This window comes from Monomorium pharaonis, chromosome 2, assembly GCF_013373865.1.
Source record: "Monomorium pharaonis isolate MP-MQ-018 chromosome 2, ASM1337386v2, whole genome shotgun sequence".
Taxonomy (NCBI): Eukaryota; Metazoa; Arthropoda; class Insecta; order Hymenoptera; family Formicidae; genus Monomorium; species Monomorium pharaonis.
This window is the reverse complement of record NC_050468.1, coordinates 12,805,716-12,824,906: the sequence shown is the minus strand read 5'-3', so window position 1 is coordinate 12,824,906 and position 19,191 is coordinate 12,805,716. Positions and strand designations below refer to the sequence as shown.

At 29.4% G+C, this 19,191-nt stretch overlaps 2 protein-coding genes and 1 long non-coding RNA gene across 3 annotated transcripts; all 3 read left to right on the top strand.

Moving 5' to 3' along the window:
* The first annotated feature begins 7,936 nt into the window (after window positions 1–7,936).
* Window positions 7,937–12,467, top strand: LOC105830164 (transcription initiation factor IIB). Its single transcript, XM_012669335.3, has 5 exons — window positions 7,937–8,223; window positions 9,665–9,775; window positions 9,995–10,181; window positions 10,836–11,306; window positions 11,388–12,467. Exons 1-5 carry the CDS (start codon window positions 8,189–8,191, stop codon window positions 11,547–11,549), a joined length of 966 nt encoding a protein of 321 aa, XP_012524789.1. The 5' UTR covers window positions 7,937–8,188; the 3' UTR covers window positions 11,550–12,467.
* LOC114254191 lies at window positions 8,247–9,418 on the top strand. Its single transcript, XR_003625559.2, has 2 exons — window positions 8,247–8,824; window positions 8,909–9,418. It is a non-coding gene; the product is annotated as an uncharacterized LOC114254191 (long non-coding RNA).
* A 1,476-nt stretch (window positions 12,468–13,943) lies between the features above and the next one.
* On the top strand, window positions 13,944–16,159 carry LOC105836705 (exocyst complex component 4). Its single transcript, XM_012680929.3, has 4 exons — window positions 13,944–14,636; window positions 14,729–14,890; window positions 15,758–15,927; window positions 16,005–16,159. The coding sequence occupies exons 1-4, from the start codon at window positions 14,580–14,582 to the stop codon at window positions 16,090–16,092; spliced, it is 477 nt and encodes a 158-aa protein (XP_012536383.1). The 5' UTR covers window positions 13,944–14,579; the 3' UTR covers window positions 16,093–16,159.
* The last annotated feature ends 3,032 nt before the right edge of the window (window positions 16,160–19,191 follow it).

The window sequence follows — 19,191 nt, the reverse complement described above, 5'->3', positions numbered from 1 at the left end:
TGCTACACTCTAGTAATTTGTTATGCAATTAATAGTGTACTGCTATCATATCAGACGTATTGTCAGAAGCGCTTATCGGACGAAATAATTTTTTCCATGCAGCTTTACATGTCGATCGATTGCAAATGTATGTACAACACATTTCGTTTGAATCGATATACCTTAAAGATATGAAGGCTAGGTGAAGTATAAGCACATAAAAAAGCTAACAGCGTATTTGAATTTAATGTATTTTCGTGATGATATTGGCGATATATAATGTTTATTTTTTCACTTACAGCAAAATATTGCTGCAAAATTGCAGGAATATTTTAATAATGTTCAATATTACTATAATAATTTTAATATTTTGTAGAAAATATTGCAAACTATTGGTGCCACATCATAATTTAATCACGCATATAATAATATTTTTGAAATATTACACATATTATATACTTTTTTGATAATACAATTGTGTTGTCATGCGCTACCGCTAATTAGGTGGCTAGTAATTTATAAGCAGGCGCATGATTATCAGCAGAAGGAAGGCGTATAAGATTGCGTAACGCAATTTTCAGCAATCAAAAGTTACTATTTTACAACACATTCCTTCAGTACTAATTTACAGCATAAAAGTTTGAAAAACATCGTAAAGATTGTGAAAAACTGCTTTTCTACCAACTTATTATGAATTATAAAATGAAAAGAGATATTGTGGCCGCAAAATAGCAATTTTATCAGTAACTATTCACACTCAACCGCAACAGTGAATTTTTATAATACTAGAAAAGGTGATATTATGTCTCCCCTTTTCTTTCCTTTATATAGTAATAATTAACGTTTCGAAGTATTATTTATTAAATTCAAGTTATGAAATATTTATTACATTAAATATTTGTAAAAATAGATATAAGTAACACTGCATAATGGAGTCAAAGAACAGGAATGGTAATATAACCGTCCACAAAAGTAAATGTAAAAAATTAAATTTGTTTAAAAAAAGATAACCTCTTTACAAAATTATATATTTATTTAAAATAAGTGTTATAAAAACTCTCTCTTTCTCTCTTTCTAAAATTATATAATTACAAAGTTTTAAGATAGATAGAGGTAAGATAGATAGATACTGGATTTATTTCAATTAATTCTTCAAATCATTAGAATTCGCTTATAGATATTTAAAAGGGCTATTTATAGCTACAAAAGCCATAATATCATTTTCTTGTCTATTGATTCCTGAATACATTGATCAGGAAAATAATTTATGAAGTAATTAACGTTGTTTTTTGGACTTTTGTGCTGTAAACTAATACTATGCGATATGAAAAAAGTCTTATTTTTTAATATAACATAAGAAGTAATGTTCTTTTAATATCACACAATATAATTTCAGGATATGATTTTACCCAGTAAGCAAGAAACATTGATCAACGTTTTTAAAATATTGATTTTAAATAAATTTTCTAAATATTGTAACTTAATGTATCATAAATATTTTTAAATATTGCTGTCCTAATATTATTAAAATATTTTTTAAACATTTATTAAATGTTTTTTTAAATGTCATTAAACATTATGTCACAATGATGTTGTATACAACGTTAAAAACTACATATTTGGAAACGTTACTATTTTAGTGAATAACATTATAATAACGTTGCAACAATGATTTTTTGCTTACTAGGTAATGTTTTTTAAAAATATTTTAGGAGTATTTTGAAAAATATTATAGAAATATTTTTATTTAAGAGCGAACATGGAAATATTATTCCAAACTTTGTAGAATATTTCATGAAATGTTTTAATTTGGCAAAATAATATTCCTGCAATATTACAGTACACTTTCGTGCTGTAGGTATCTTTACAATGTGTACCACAATGTATTAACTGTTTGTAAGCAACGTGTGTGCCTGTCTTACAAGAAGTGCCAAATTCATTTTGTGCTAACCGAAGTTTGAAATAAACTTTTCTACTTTCTATACCAATAATCATCCATAGATTTTATTTTACGGTATTTTACGATGCATTGCAGAATTATGTGAAAACAAAAGCAAGATTGTTTGAACCAAAATTGTGTTTAGATAGTAACGAAAAAATGAACATGGATTAATAAATTTATAACATTTTCTATCTATAAACCCAAATAATTTTAGACAAATTTTTTTTAATTGTTTCCTTTACAGAAATTTTAGCTTTCCAGAATATTGCATATTTACAACCTTAAGCACATTACATTGTAAATAAGCACATTAGATAATTACATTACATTATAAATATTGTATAATAATGCCACCATAAATTAATAAAAGTTTTATAACGATTGCTTTATATGTATACTTATATATACATATAAAGCAATCGTATATCTATATTATATATACATATTGATAAGCAATAATGCAGAAGTTTTGTTAGAATAAAATTTCTGTATATTTGTTGAAAATTAAACAAATCAAAATTTGAAGCATAAATATGTTACATTTCAAAAACTGTTCGATTTTTTATTAAAAAATTTTTACCTTTACAGAATGTATAAAGTTTCTATATTATAATTTGTTATAATATTTCTACCTCATAACTTTAAAATAATTGCGTATTTTTTAAGTGTATATATATATATATATATATATATATATATATACTTAAAAAATACATAATTATATATATATATATATATATATAGGTTAATACAAAGATATAACTTATTGTCGTTAGTAATAACTGACGAAAATAAACGGTTTTTTTTTTTTTTGTCAACTTGACTGGCAAATTTTATTTGTTAACAATTACATTATAACGTTTTGACTTAGGGTTCAAGTCCTTATTAAGTACAAAATTACATCAATTTGACTATTTGCTCTATAGAGCAAATACAAAAACATTAATGTTCGGTAAGACTGCATTGATTTACTATAAAAAAATTTCTTTATTATATAAACTTTTGAAAGCGAGTAAAATTCTATACAAGCTCACAAACATTTGTCAAAATATGTATGTAAAATATATGTGAAATAAAATTTCACAAGTCGCCAAAGCAGAATAATCACATTTTCTGCATGCAATACTGGATTCCACGAGCTTCCAATTCGAAGGACAATATTACAAGCAGATCTTTGGCAGTCTCATTTTAAAATCTTATTAAATAAAACAATTTTTGGTAGTAAATCAGTAATCCGTAGGCACGGACTTACCAAACGTTAATGTTTTTGTAGAAAATGGTTAAATCGATGTAATCTTAAATTGTACTTGATATGAACATGAACCATAGGTCAAAACGTTATGGTGTAATTATTAACAGTAAAATTTGCCAGTCAAGTCAACAAAAGAAGGCTATTTTTATGTATATAGATTAATTATATGTTTCTAAATGTTTTTATACATATAAATATGTTTAAAATTTATTTTTTCCAATTATTGGACAATTACCAGAAAACATCACACAAAACACAGGAAAAAAAGGTCTCACAGTCAATCAAATTGCATAAAAATTAAATATGTTGTAATTTTTGACGTTCTGATTACAAATTTCACGATTAAAACCTTAGAATGTATTTTTTTGCTAGAGGTTCGAAGAAAATATTAGATTTACGTACGCTGAAGATGTATCGATTAATTCAATATTGCATGTGAAAATATGCGTGTATATTGATGTATGATGCGAGGAAACGAAAAGCACGCGCGCGCGCGCGCGCGTGTGTGTGTGTGTGTCTGTGCTATCTTTTTAAAATTTTTTTTTTTTATATTAAAGTATCTGTGAAAATCTTTAGGTCTTAGAAAATCTTTAAAACAATCTTTAAACTAAAGCTTCCACTTGTCAAAATTGCAATGTCGAATTAATAAATATATTTTTAATGTACATAAATTCAATATTACTACCTTTAAACATCTCTAATAAAAAAGATAATCTATAAAAATTTTAACTGTGAAATTTATAATCAGGACGTCAAAAGCTACAACGTAGCCAATTTTTATATAATTTAACTGGGACTTTTTTATGTGTTTTGCGCCTTTTAATTTTGTAAATATACCATTAAACAGAAAATACAACCAAGTACTTCTTTCAGATTTTAATAAGTTTTGAATATATTAAAGTACATTTAATTATAAATAAGAAATATCCCTAATAGCAAAATACATTGGCAGTATATTAAATAATATCAACTAAAATATTGATTATATTGGAGTGCATTGGCCAATGTTTTCCCAATGTTTCCCAATGTAACACCAATAAAATATTTCGAATTAGGCTGCAATTAATGTCCAATATAAAAAATTGATTAGATTGTTGAACTAATATTAAAATAATATTGCTGCTTAGACAAATTAGTTAAATAAGGTGAAGCATCTGTTTTATAATATTGGATCAATATTGGACTAATGCTTTTATATTACTTCTTAATATTGCGCCAATATTTTGCGATACTAGGGGTATTTTTTTTTACAAGTTCTTATATGTTAAACACACATATGTATATATAATATATATTTACACATGTATATACATATACATACATATATATAATAATAAAAATAATCTTTTAATAAAAATTAAAAACATTTTTTTTCAATTAAAACTTAAAAAAATGTTATTATAAAAATTTATTATAAAGTACTTTTAAAACTACTTACCCTTTATTTAAAAATGTTTTCTATCTTTTATAGTTTTGATAATATTTGCTTAAAGAAGAAAGCAATTTTTTCAAAGAATATTTTATTATTTTAATATTTTTAAGACATCTTTCAGATATAAGTAATGTTTGAGTTGTAAGATATGAGTTACCATATTGTTATAATTTTACTGTAATATTACTTCAAAATTATTTACGTAAATACTAATATTTTTAACCCTTAGACCCTACATTTTATTTTTGTTCCTACCTATACACACTTAAATTAGCGATGTAAAAGCATTGAAACATTCTTTTTAATTGAAACTCTATTCATTAGAGAAAAAATAATCTAGGGAAAGTTTCATAATATTTAAGTTCAAAAAATGTGATCCTAAAGTCGTTTGTTACATCGACATTCCCCATTTTAAACTATTCTCGTAATTAGCTTTATAGAAATGTAAAAGTCTTATAGAATTAAAGTATGCATAAAAATATAAAAAAAAATAATCGATTTATATTAAAAACATAATTTATTTTTAGTACTGTCGATAATTGCTATCACTTTACGATAGTATGTATTTGCTTAATATACAAAATCTACATGACAAATAATATTGTAAATACAAATAATATTGTAAATTAAAACTAAGATTAAAAGCCCACAAAAAATTTAGAACAAAACAATTTCAAAATATTTTTTTATAAAATATCTTTGAGTTGGTTTTATGGAGCTAAAATTTTTTATTTTTTGTTCAAGTTTTTTCAATTCTTAGAAACTCTCAAAAATACTTGGAAATATTCAAAAATTTTCTAAATTAATCAAAATTTTTCATTTTTAAAGTTTTTCTGAGAAACGTTTCAATTCTTATAAAAAATCGGAATATTTATCAGAAATCATGAAAAAAATTTTTTTAATTCTGACAAATTTTTTTACTAAAATATATTACGATATCTCAGGAAATCTTTTGGACATCCTCTGGATATCGTTCGAGATATCTACAGGATGTCAAATCGGTGGACATTTGTGCATCCTTTGGATATCCCTTGGATATCGCAGACGGTCCACGGATATTCAACGATATTGCGATATCCCAAAATGACATCCCAGGGATATCCCTAGGATAAAGTGTGCTGCGTGTATTGACCTATGGTCTGTTCTTTCTAGCTGCACTGTTGCACTGGTGCAATAAGTTAGAATGAGAAAAAATATACTTGTCTTACTTTAACTTATTGCACCGGTGCAACAGTGCAGCTAGAAAGAATAGACCAATTGTGTGCTTTCCAGCAAGACACAGTGTAACACAGTGTCCACTAGTGTGAGCGAGACACACTGACATGTTCTTTCTCACACTAATAGACACTGTGTTACACTGTGTCTTGCTGGAAAGCACACCTAGTTTACACCGAGCACTTGGTACGCGTATCAAGTAGTGAATTTAAGCTGATCAGCCAATGATTAAACACATTCACTAGTTATTTACTATTTGATACGCGTACCAAGTGCTCGGTGTAAACTAGGTCATACTGTAGATTTTCAGTACTGACAGGAAGTCCCGGTCTACAATAAGTTGTTAGTCGTTGATCGTAAGATATTTAACCAATCATATTCGCTTATTCTTCTCTAAGATCAACTGTGATTGGTTACATTTCTTACGACCAACAACTAACGACTTATTGTAGACCGGGCCTAAATATCAGAACGCAGCCTTTAGCCCGGATCTACAATAGTGTAATAAGCCTTATGCCATAAGGAATTAACCAATTATATTCGATTATTTTTCTTATATTCAAATATTATTGGTCAATTTCTTACGACATAAGGCTTACTACACTTATTGTAGATTCGGCCTTATGTGCTTTCACCTTTAGATCAGGGGCCCGATTCTTGAAGTCATTCGCAAGAGAAACGTATTTGCAAATTCTGATCTTACAGAAAAGTTGGAAATTTATTGGGTATCATATGGCTATTAACCAATAAACTTACAACTTTCTGTTAGAGCGAGTACTTGCGTATACGTTTCTCTTGCGAATGACTTCAAGAATCGGGCCCCTGGGCTGCGTTCGGAAACGTCACCCGAGTGCTCTCGGGTATCATTCTATCCTTGTTGTTCGTTCTATGTGAAACAAAAATAGAATGATACCCAAGAGCACTCGGGTGACGTTTCCGAACGCAGCCCTGGGCCCCTATTCTTGAATTCATTCGCAAGAGAAACGTATTCGCAAATTCTGTTCTTACAGAAAAGTTGAAAATTTATTGGCTATCGTATGGCTTTCAACCAATAAACTTGCAACTTTTCTGTTAGAGCGGGTATTTGCGCATACGTTTTCTTGCGAATGAATTCAAGAATAGGGGCCCTGGGGCTCGATTCTTGAATTCATTCGCAAGAAAACGTATGCGCAAATACCCGCTCTAACAGAAAAGTTGCAAGTTTATTGGTTGAAAGCCATACGATAGCCAATAAATTTCTAACTTTTCTGTAAGAACAGAATTTGCGAATACGTTTTCTTGCGAATGAATTCAAGAATCGAGCCCCTGCTGTAGGAACTTCGTGGTTGTAAACGCGCGGGAATTTCTAATATGTCGTTCACAGCTTCTCAGCGAACCAGCAGGAAGCATCCTACGACTTCCGCCCTTAGTCAGGATGAGGAGATATGTCGCCCAAAGAATAAATCACTTTTGTATAAAATACGTTTACTTCATCGGACACAGAGATACAAAAATGTTAGCTTAAGGGCCTAAACACAATGCCAGGCAACAGGCAATAGAAACAAAAATAATGAAAGAGAGAAAAAAAGAAAAGATCTTCTCTCTTTCTCTTTCTTTATTTCCTATTCCTATTGCTTGTTGCCTGGCATTGTGTGATGGCCTTAATACTCGCAGTCGATGTTACTTTTCCGAGAGCTCAACAGGGAGTGCTGCTCTTGTTATCAAGCGCATAGGCGCCGCAGTCGCTATCGCACGGGCATAGAGTCTGAGAATACTAGGTAGGAAAAAACTAGGGAAATAACGGTACGTTGCCTACACTGCGCCTTTACTTAGCATTATCTGTCCATCGACAGACCTTGCAGTTGCACCAGAGAGGAACCTGAGAGCGGCCACCGTGGCTTTTTTCGTGCGACCAATATTTGACTAGCATCAGCGCCAAACGTGGATGTAAAGCCCGTTCTACATTAATTGCAGTCGCCAGTTGTAATTTGCAACACCCAATAAATGTCGAGCTTTAACTAGAAACTAAGCGCCTATTGGATGTCGCAAGTCGCAACTAGCTGCTTGCGATTAATGTAAAACAGACTTTACATCCACGTTTGGCGCTGATGCTAGTCAAATATCGGTCGCACGAAAAAGGCCGCGGTGGCCGCTCTCAGGTTTCTCTCTGGTTGCACTAGCGAGCACTAGCCTACAAGCACCTACACAAGCAACGAAAAAGAAGATATAAATCCCTGACACGCAATCACATATGAATATAAACGAATGTCATTGGGAATAAAAACCAAATCTACAAAACAACTAAAAAGATTGCATTTGTCACGCATGTGCAAGAAAAACATATACCATCACTGAAGCAGTGTTGAACAGTGTTGGTCAGTGTTGGTTTATGTGCCGATGTGAAAATATGGCAAGTTCATCACGGTAAGCTCTCCGAAAAAGTGAATATCATTTTTTGAGCGTTAAATATGTAACAGTCGTCATGACTTGCATTTGAGATCGTATCAGTGTCGTACCTGAAGTAAAATTTAATATCGCATATAGTCATACGATTTCACTATATGCACATTTTTCTCGTCAACATAGAAATATATTGCGACGAGGCTAAGCTATGTGATACAAACCTTAATACTAAATCGGAATTAATTTGTATGATCGTGAAGCGATTAATTCATATATTAATGTTTACAACTATAAAAAATAAAATCAGGGTTAAGAACTTAATTGTCTGTTGACATTTATGTGCGTAGATCTTTGTATAAAAGATTTAAGTAATGATAGCTCTCATACAGTATTTAAATAAATCTTAAAGAAATTCAATTTAAAATCTTTAGTGCTTGTTAACATTAATCAATGATATGTAAAAGTAACCAGAAGATTTGAAAATTATTGCAGCTAATAATGCGCAATATAAACGTAGCTAGGTTCCAACTTAGATTTACTTCTGTATTGAAAATCTACAATTCTGATAATGTATATCAAACACATAACCAATATAATATTTCTTTAGATAAAATTACATGAGGTCAATTTCTTGGTAAACTTACCTATCAGGTAAATATATGTGTCTATTAAAAAAAAAGAAATTGGACACATGCTTACCTAATAGGTAAGTTTATCAAGAAGTTATAACAATTGACTATTAGTTATTTTTTTCTTAGAGAACCTATGTTCTAACCCTAATTTGAACTTCTTCAGCATAAAAACAGTAAACATAGTAGTTTTGTGTTTCAGTTCTGTTAAACATAAGATAAATTGTATTACTTTTTATTTGAAGAAAATGGCTCAAATTAGAGGACTAGAAACATACGTTTTCTACAACTATGTAATTTTATTTAAAGAAACATTTTGATAAAACATTGTGTGAAAAAATAACAAAAGAATAAAAAAAAAGCAAAGAGTACATTGTAAATTAGTTTATATAGCCAACTTTATTATATTATTTTTATTTATATTTAATGCACACTTAAGCAACATTTAGCACGTTTATCCACATAACGTTTTATTACATGGACATGTATCGAAACACTTGTAAATTTAGTACATGATACTGAGAATGATTGGACTTGAAACATATATAGAAGTTTGAAGAAAATACATTTGAGATAATATGCACGAATAATGTACAGTTTATTTTCCTTGACCTTTATTTAAATAGTTAATATTTTTTATATTCATATCATGATCAGATCTTATATTTAAAGTTTCCTTGAGTTCATCTTCAGATATTCTACAGATCATTTTATTGGCTACATTGAATATATTTTAGTCTTAAAATTTTTTGATTGAATTTCTTTGTTTAAGTGACATTGAATGTATAAAATGTTAGCAAAAGAAATTTATTCTTGAAATTTTTTCTTTATAGGAATGCAACAAACAAAATTTGTTGTTATGCACATCCAGATGCTACACTTATAGAAGATTACAGAGCAGGGGACCAGATTTGTTCAGAATGTGGATTGGTTGTAGGGGATAGGTAAAAGTGCTATAGATACAAATTATCTGCAATAGATTTGATATTGATTTCATTCAGTAGAAAGAGCAGTTTTACAACTTATTATAGGATTTTAATAAAATTATAATTAGGTCTTGCTTTTGTCGGATCTAAATGTACAAGTCATTAAATTATATTAAAGAATCTTACAACAGTTATAAAATTGCTTTTTTTTAAGTGACATTTATATATATTTTATAGAGTGATAGATGTAGGCTCAGAATGGAGGACATTTAGCAATGAAAAATCAGGAGTGGATCCATCACGTGTTGGTGGCCCAGAGAATCCACTTTTAAATGGCGCAGATTTGTCTACAATGATTGGACCAGGAACAGGTGCCGCATCTTTTGATAGTTTTGGTACTGCTAAGTATCAAAATCGACGTACGGTTAGTATTTCTTTTCCTAATTACTTTGTTTTAATTATTACCAAACAAAAAATAGAACATTTAATAAATTAGACAAAATTTTATATAGATTACAAATTTATTACAATCTATATAATTGTGTAAATATATTTACAAAAACAGATGTAGAAAAATTGATTTATCAAATATTGATGTTTGTGTGCAATTAATATCGAAATTTTGACAAAATTGTAACAATATAGTGAATTATCTCAGTAATACGTTTGCAATATTGGAAAGAAATTGTTCAATAGAATATTTTATTACTTTATTAGAAATTTTGTATTATGTGTAAAACAATATATATATATATATATATATATATATATATGCTTAGAAAACGCACAATTCTAAAAATATAATGTAGAAATATTGTGACATGACATATATATATACTTTCAATACGGCAAAATTTTTAATAAAAAATTAACGGTATGGAAATAAAACATTTATATCTCAAATTTGGATTTGTCTAATTTTTTACAAATATTACTGAAAATTTATTTAGAAATTTTTTCATCAAAGTGCTACGTATCATTTTTACATAATTATTGCGAAATTTTTGTTAATTTATGATACTATTATTTATGTACTATTTGCTTTTCCCTACTTAATTGAAAAATATATTTTTTCTAGATGAGTAGTTCCGACAGAGCTTTACTCAATGCGTTTCGTGAGATCAACGGTATGGCAGATCGTATCAATTTACCGAAAACTATTGTGGACAGAGCCAACACGTTGTTCAAACAAGTGCATGATGGCAAAAATTTGAAGGGTCGCGCAAACGACGCAATCGCTTCTGCGTGTTTATACATTGCCTGCCGACAAGAAGGCGTACCACGTACATTCAAAGAGATTTGTGCAGTCAGCAAGATAAGCAAGAAAGAAATCGGTCGATGCTTTAAATTGATTCTCAAAGCTCTCGAAACCAGCGTAGATCTCATCACCACTGGTGATTTCATGTCCAGATTCTGTTCTAACCTTGGCCTTCCCAATATGGTACAGAAAGCTGCCACACATATCGCTAGGAAAGCAGTGGAGATCGACATTGTACCTGGAAGATCGCCCATTTCTGTTGCTGCTGCAGCAATTTACATGGCATCACAGGTATGCGAAATTACGGGAATACTACATTCCATAACTAAAGGGGCATTATTTTATTTTTACAAATTTTTATTGTACACACAGGCATCAGAAGATAAGCGATCGCAGAAGGAAATTGGCGATATCGCCGGCGTCGCGGATGTCACGATCCGACAATCGTATAAATTAATGTATCCACATGCGAACAAACTCTTCCCAGAAGATTTCAAATTTGCCACACCGATCGATCAGTTACCACAGATGTAAAAGGAAAGCTTCACTTTCTTCTTCCAAAATCCCTTTGACCTTTTAAATACTTGTTTTCCATCACAAGTATAACCGATTATGTGTAATTTGATTGTTTATTAACAGGGTACATTTCTGTAAATAATACGATTCAATTTTTTTTTTATTTTATGGCAAGTAGTGGCATATATTAATTTTTTTTCTTTTTTTTTTAATTTAATTCAGGATCTATTTTTCAAAGATGTACTGGTGCTTAAATGGAATAGTTCAATATTTATATTCTACTTTATATTCTACTCTTATGTTCTGTGGTATATGTATAAAAATTACCTTGTGCAGTACACACTTATCCCATGTAACAACTTTGTTTTTGGTTATTTTCTTATATTTGTAAAAGTTCTTTAAATTTAGTTACTGTACTTTATGAGAAGAATTATATTTATAATTAAAAAGAAACATGCTTGAGAAAAAATCTATTCAGCACTGTTAAGCATTGTTATAGCAGATAAGCCAACTATTTTTTCAACTACATTGTTAGAAAACAAATTCTTATAAGGTAGCCTTACGTTATTTGAAATATGCGCGCGCACGCGTGCGTGTAGTGTTGTGTAAGAATTTATAGTTGAGACAAATAATTATATAATTAACTCTAGTTATATATTAATTATATAATGATACAATTTTTTATAAATTATACTACATTTTTATGTGCAGACGCGCGCGCACACACGCGCGCGCGCGCATATACGTATATGCGTAATTAATATTTATATTATTGCTTATATTAACATACAAATGTAGTATAGATTTCTTAGGAGGCGTACGCAAGAGGGAGAGGAGGATAGAGAACACTGTGCGTGCGCGCGCATTCGTGCGTGCGTGTGTGCGTGATACATACAAAATTCTGTTTTCAATACAAAATAATTATATTCCCTCGAACCAGTTCATTATTATTGATTCTGAATTTTCTCTTTTCACATATATACAGAATAATTTGGCAAAAAAACTATTGTAGACATTTTGAACAAAAAAAATTATATATTATAGAGCAATTTGATTCAATTGAGATGTAGATAATTTTTTATAATGTTATAATAATTTTATTACAACATAAGCAAAAAATATCAGACATAACTTTTATTGATTTCACTATTTTATTATTTTATTATGTAAATATTATTCTTCTTATTATCATATTGTAATTTTTCAAATAAATAGAAAAGATGACCCTGTATAGCACAATGACTAGTATAGTAAACGGAAAATGGACATATTTTGAATAAGGTTAACTTGATACTACAAACACTTCAAAGCATTCGTTAATTGGTCAGTTCGTAAAATTTTTGTTTTTTTAATCAATCAAACGCTTTGAGTTTTGAAGCATTTGTAGCATTATGTTTACCACATTCTAGATAACATGATTAAAAGAATTCCAAGGGCTCGATTCTTGAATTCATTCGCAAGAAAACGTATGCGCAAATACCCGCTCTAACAGAAAAGTTGCAAGTTTATTGGTTGAAAGCCATACGATAGCCAATAAATTTTCAACTTTTCTGTAAGAACAGAATTTGCGAATACGTTTCTCTTGCGAATGAATTCAAGAATCGGGGCCCAGGGGCCCGATTCTTGAAGTCATTCGCAAGAGAAACGTATACGCAAATACTCGCTCTAACAGAAAATTGTAAGTTTATTGGTTAATAGCCATACGATAGCCAATAAATTTCTAACTTTTCTGTAAGAACAGAATTTGCGAATACGTTTCTCTTGCAAATGAATTCAAGAATAGAGTCCCTGTAGATCAGTGAGCGCTCAGTGATTCTTTAATATGATTGGTTCTTGCCTTTAGTTTTTCGTTGGATTTAGAAGCAAAAACCAATCATAACCGAACGCACTCTATGCTCTAGTTTACACCGAGCACTTGGTACGCGTAGAGATACTATGGCTTTTCGATGGCGGTTTACTCTGTTTTCTTTTGACAGGTGACAGGTGACAGGTTAGATCGGCTAGGCTTTCTCTGTCAGTTATATCTATCTTTCTCTCTCATACTTCCGGTTATACCCCAAGCGACAGGAGCCAATCAGAAATCGTTAACGTATTGGCGAATCTCTTGAGGTCTGTTCGCGTCGCATGCCCCAACATGCTCCTATTCACCCCAACGCACTCCAATACGTTGATTCCGATGACGCCAACCTATTAGAATGCGTTGGAGTGAGTAGGAGCATGTCGGAGCATGGCGACGCGAACAAACCCTTTGTTATAGTATCTCTAGGGCCAGTATTCATAGTCGGATCTCATATTTAAGATCATCTTAAGTACTGTCTTAAGATGCCATCAGCCAATCACAGAGTCGTATTAGCATCTTAAGACATTGCTTGAGACGATCTTTAAATAAGATTCGACTATGAATACCGGCCACAGAGCTGTATTAGCATCTTAAGACATTGCTTGAGACGATCTTGAAATAAGATTTGACTATGAATACCGGCCTATATGTCGGTGTACTAATGTGCTGTCAGCCATCATTCCCTCCAGGCTCCACATACAGCCAGCGTGCTGTAAAAATGTGTAAAAAGCTTCGATCTCCATTGATCTTGCATCGCTGCTTCGATTAAAATTATAATATGCAATAACTTAATCGCTGATTAAGAAGTTGTCAACATAACAAAATAATTCAGTGCGATCATTATATTTGATTGTATTTTTGACGAAAGATTAGGTTAGGCATAGATCTTGTGTGATTTCTAACAGTTCTGACTAAAATCAAGATTCGAATTGTTAGAACAAGAGAGCTCAATCAATTTAGTCCTTATATTTTTGTGGAATACGCTTCGTACATTTTTGGAAAAATAAGGATAAAAAGATCTGTGCATTGATCATGAAGGATTAATCTCAGACACAAGTTTTTTTATTAATAAAAACAAATGTAAACTGAATTAGCAAATCATATTTGATCTAAACAAATATCTAATGCTCTAATAGCAAAGCATATTTTTATATTAAGAATTAAATAATAGCAATTAATTCTGTTGTGTTGCTACTTACAACTATAAAATGAATGTAACACCTCCCATCAAACCACCACGAGGAATTAAGCCAACAAAAGAAACGGCAAGTAAATCTTATTAAAGATTCTCTCATTTGAAATTCTATTAACACACAGATTATTGAGTAAATCTTCATGTATCTTTCATGTTTTACAGAGTGGTTTGCTGATTTCGGTGATCCGCGCTTTATCAGCAAGTGAAACAAATGAGCAACGTGAGATTGAGAAAGCAAAGTTGGAAAAGGAGTACAAACGAAGCGATCAACGACTAGAAGAATTAGTTTCATCGCATGATCAGGATCTTATGGAAGTTATGCAGGTAAATGTGAATCACTAATGTCTGAATTTAGGAAGAAACTTGAACAGTTATTGTTACAAATAGAGTTGTGCTATAAATTTCAAAATTATGCATATATTATTTACGTATTGTATACACATTTTTTCATGTAAACACCATGAGAAATGTAAATTATTATAAATTGAATAATACAATACAGAAAAAAATAATTAAAATTGGTAATATATTTAATTTTACAGTATTAATGAAATACTCAGATAGCAATGTGTCTGTATGTATTTTTGCTGTACAAATTGCATTAAGTAATTCATTCATAATATGATAACTTTGGATAATAATTTATCAGCAATTTGCTAACAAATTTCAAACTGCCATCACTAAAAATTTGTTGCTGCTATGTTGCCACAATAATTTATGAGACCAATACAATGCTGTTATGTGTAAACTTTGGTGCTTCTATCTTGCCGTTAAACTACCGATGATACATATTCACAATTACTGCCTATGTGTTGGTTCAATGATGATATATTCAAAATTGCTGAAGACAAATATAAAGCAATTTACCATCATCATAAGCAATCACAGACATATTTGCTTTGTATCTGAGTAAAAATATATGAATGTAAAAATATATGAATTTAATATGTATTTCGTACATATTAAAAATTGAAACAAAATATAATTGTTACTATTTTTAACGGATTATGAATTTTCGATTATTTATAGTTCACCATTTACATAGACGACATATTTAACATAGTTTACATAATTTATATTATATACATGTAATGTAAATTATTTATATTTTGTAAATTTATAGTTATGTGTAAATTATAGTTTTTGATACAAGTATGTATCATCTATTACATTATATACATATATTCATAGATATTTAGCGCACTGTCCGAGAAAGTTACATCATCGCGAGAAAAAATTCATGCAGTGAAGGAGAATCTGAATGCCTGCAAACAATTGCTGAGATGTAAACGAGAGGAATTATTGAACTTGTGGCTGGAAGGAATAGAACATAAACAAGTCTTACATCTTCTAAAAGATGTGTAAGTTGTATCGACATGAATTTGTAATTCTAAAAATATTGTTTCTTTTCATTTTTTAAAATCCAGATTAATTTTAGATCATCAGATTCATGTGGACGTATAATAACAGAACCTGAGTTATTACCATTAGCCAACACATCGCAAGACACCATAATAGATCAGTAGTCATAAGTGTTATTCTACTGTATAAAAATATATAAATATTTAGTTTATAAATCTTTTCTAATATTTACATTGTTTTCATTTTTAGTATAAGGCAGATTCATCAATTTAATAAAACAAAAGATTTTAACAATTCAAGCTGATGTGAATTAATAAGAAAACCTTGTGTAGGAATTTTGGCTTTTTAACAAAGTTGCTATTTTTAATATTTTTAATATATACAGGGTGTCCCAACGAACATGGGTCATTGCTCGTAAAAAGGTAAAAGGGATCGAGATGAACATAAAAGTCCAATATTGTCTTTGGTTAAGTCTTGATTTAGGTCTCGGGTTAGGTCCACCGGTAGTCCAATCGAAGTATTAATTTTTCAAATTATGCGAATAAGAGTGCGCCGAGGGAAGAGCTCGATCCGCATGAGCCATAACACGGAAAACAATCTATCGTAAATGTATGATAAGCTTTTATTATTTACTGTTCACAATTACGATAGAAATTGATTAGATTATTTGCAGATTCCATACGTTAATATCTCGATTATTTGCAGACCTAACTCAAGATAATATTGGACTTTTATGTTCACCTCGGTCCCTTTTACCTTTTTACAAGCATTGACCCATGTGCGTTGAAACACCCTTATAGACTCATCAATTAAGGTAAACGTCTCAGTGGCCAGACATGTACTTATATCCAGATACTTACACATAAAAATTTAATATTAATCTCAAATGTTCTTTTTTTAATAATAATAAAATTTAATTATAATCTTGAATATTTAAAGATTACAATTAAATTGTAATATAGTAACAAAAGCATTTGAGATTAATAATAATAAATTTTGTGTAAGTATGCAGATATAGGTACATGTGGCCACTGGAATATTTATTATTATTACACAGAATTCCACTACAGGATCCGAGTAAACTTTCGAAAAAATTTTGTAGTCCTGTGTTATTATTGATAGTCTTATTTTTAGGGCGGGTTTATCAATGCTCAGCTAAGTTAAATTTGACTAATAGTTAAATACTAACTGTAAGCTATGTGTTTATCAAAGCGGAATAACTAACAGTTACGCATAAACTGTTGGTTAAAGTGTTTGTTACAAACACTTTAACCAACAGTTTATGCGTAACTGTTAGTTATTCCGCTTTGATAAACACATAGCTTACAGTTAGTATTTAACTATTAGTCAAATTTAACTTAGCTGAGCATTGATAAACCCGCCCTTAATCTTCAAAACTTTGTTGATAAAATACTTATCCATTTCTATTATATATTTTTTGCACTTGGAAATAAAATATAGTAGATTTACATTCAAAATAGCTTTTTTATTACTAAATCTTTGTTATTTCAGTAATGTACAATTGTTGACACATTTTTTTATATTAATATTTTATTGCACATCTAACTTTTTATCTCTAGTAACAATAGCTTCTCATTACATAGGATATATGTAAACTTTAGATTCTAGAGTATGTCTAAAACAAATCTTTTACATACAAAATAACATTATGAATAACAATGACTAAATAGCTTTGTCAAATGGCTGTATAAGGTTAAAGTTTGTGTCAGACGGGCTCAGCATTAGGGGGACTTATATTACTAAGAAATAATGTTTTTATAAATAAATGTAAACAGTATGTCATATTCAACTGCAAGTATACTTGCTATAGCAATAAACACAACAAAAAATTAAAGAACTAGGATTGGAAATATTCCATTGGACTATTATCTTTTCTGATCATTGGAGCATTTCTTATTATATAAAAAAGCCGTGTAAAGCTGATTTTTCAACATTAGAAATAAGCGATTATAGAACATATCCATATAACACAAAAATATATTTCATCGCAAAATTTTAACATTGCAAAAATATTGTTACAATATTGTTACAACATACAACAAGGATAAAATGTTCGCTTTCAAAAATATTAAATACAATATTGCAGCAATATGTTTTGATATTCTGATAATGTTTCAGTTATCATTATAACTATATTATCACATTTTGGCACAGATAACTTTCAGGAATATGTGCCAAATTATATGCCATCAAATTAACTTTTATACCAAAAAACAAAAAATGTACTATTAAAATATATCTCTTTTACTTTTGTTTTCAAATTCAATTTTAGAAATTCACCTTTAAGGTAATATTTTCTAAAAAGGTCATAAGTGAAAAATATCATAATGCTATACATTTTTTATGCTATTTAATTTTATATTTTTTAATTACAAAAAAATATAATTACGCCACGTTCATCTGACGGCAGTACGATACAAAGCATAAGTTATTATTTTTCACAATATCTTTGAAATGTAAAGAAATTTTTTTGCAACGTCTCTGTAACATTGTAATATAATATGAAACATTGCTGCTGCAAGCTTTTGTACTATATGGATAATGGCAATTGAATAAATTATATTAATAAAATTATTTTATTAATATAATTTACTACAACTGTTTATATTATTTATAAAAATGATATTACTTTTCATATACCTAACATATATTCACAGAATATATCCAGACAGCAACGTGTCCATGTTGACATTTATAACAATACAATTAGAATTGTAGTAACTGAGTCCACATTTATTGGCAAATTGATGTCTTTGTGATACAATATATCTTTTGGTAATAAGTTTCCGATAACTTATACCATCATCTCATTTTATTTAAAATTCGTTGCCGTTATATTGCCATAGTAATCAAAGAGTTTTTTTTTTACAAAAATAAGTCAATTTTTTCAAAATTTGGATTATAGTTTTAAATCATTTTTTTCTATCCATGATTAATTTTATTCTGCCAAGGATCAAACAGTAAAAAATAGAAATATAAATTTCTCACAAAAAGCAAATATGTACATTTAAAGATTCTTTTCTTTTAATAAGTCCTCAAAATATTAAAGTCTAAAATTTTGTTCTTATATTTGTTATATGCCCACATAAAAACTATCATATTTATATAAAGAGAAATAAAAGATTTTTGTAACTAAAAAGTGAAAAAAAATTGCTTTCTACTTATTAAAATAATTTTTTTTGTCTTTACCTTTATCATTATATCAAGTTGTTTGTAAATTAACCTTAATTTCAATTTAATAC

What these genes read in the sequence shown, in the direction of transcription:
- LOC105830164 (XM_012669335.3), top strand. Translation starts at nt 8,189, where the DNA reads ATGTGCCGATGTGAAAATATGGCAAGTTCATCACG. An exon ending in GGATTGGTTGTAGGGGATAG is followed by an intron (nt 9,776 to 9,994) that starts GTAAAAGTGCTA and finishes TATATTTTATAG; the next exon opens with AGTGATAGATGTAGGCTCAG. An exon ending in CAATTTACATGGCATCACAG is followed by an intron (nt 11,307 to 11,387) that starts GTATGCGAAATT and finishes TTGTACACACAG; the next exon opens with GCATCAGAAGATAAGCGATC.
- LOC105836705 (XM_012680929.3), top strand. Translation starts at nt 14,580, where the DNA reads ATGAATGTAACACCTCCCATCAAACCACCACGAGGAATTAAGCCAACA. An exon ending in TTAAGCCAACAAAAGAAACG is followed by an intron (nt 14,637 to 14,728) that starts GCAAGTAAATCT and finishes CATGTTTTACAG; the next exon opens with AGTGGTTTGCTGATTTCGGT. An exon ending in ATCTTATGGAAGTTATGCAG is followed by an intron (nt 14,891 to 15,757) that starts GTAAATGTGAAT and finishes ATATATTCATAG; the next exon opens with ATATTTAGCGCACTGTCCGA.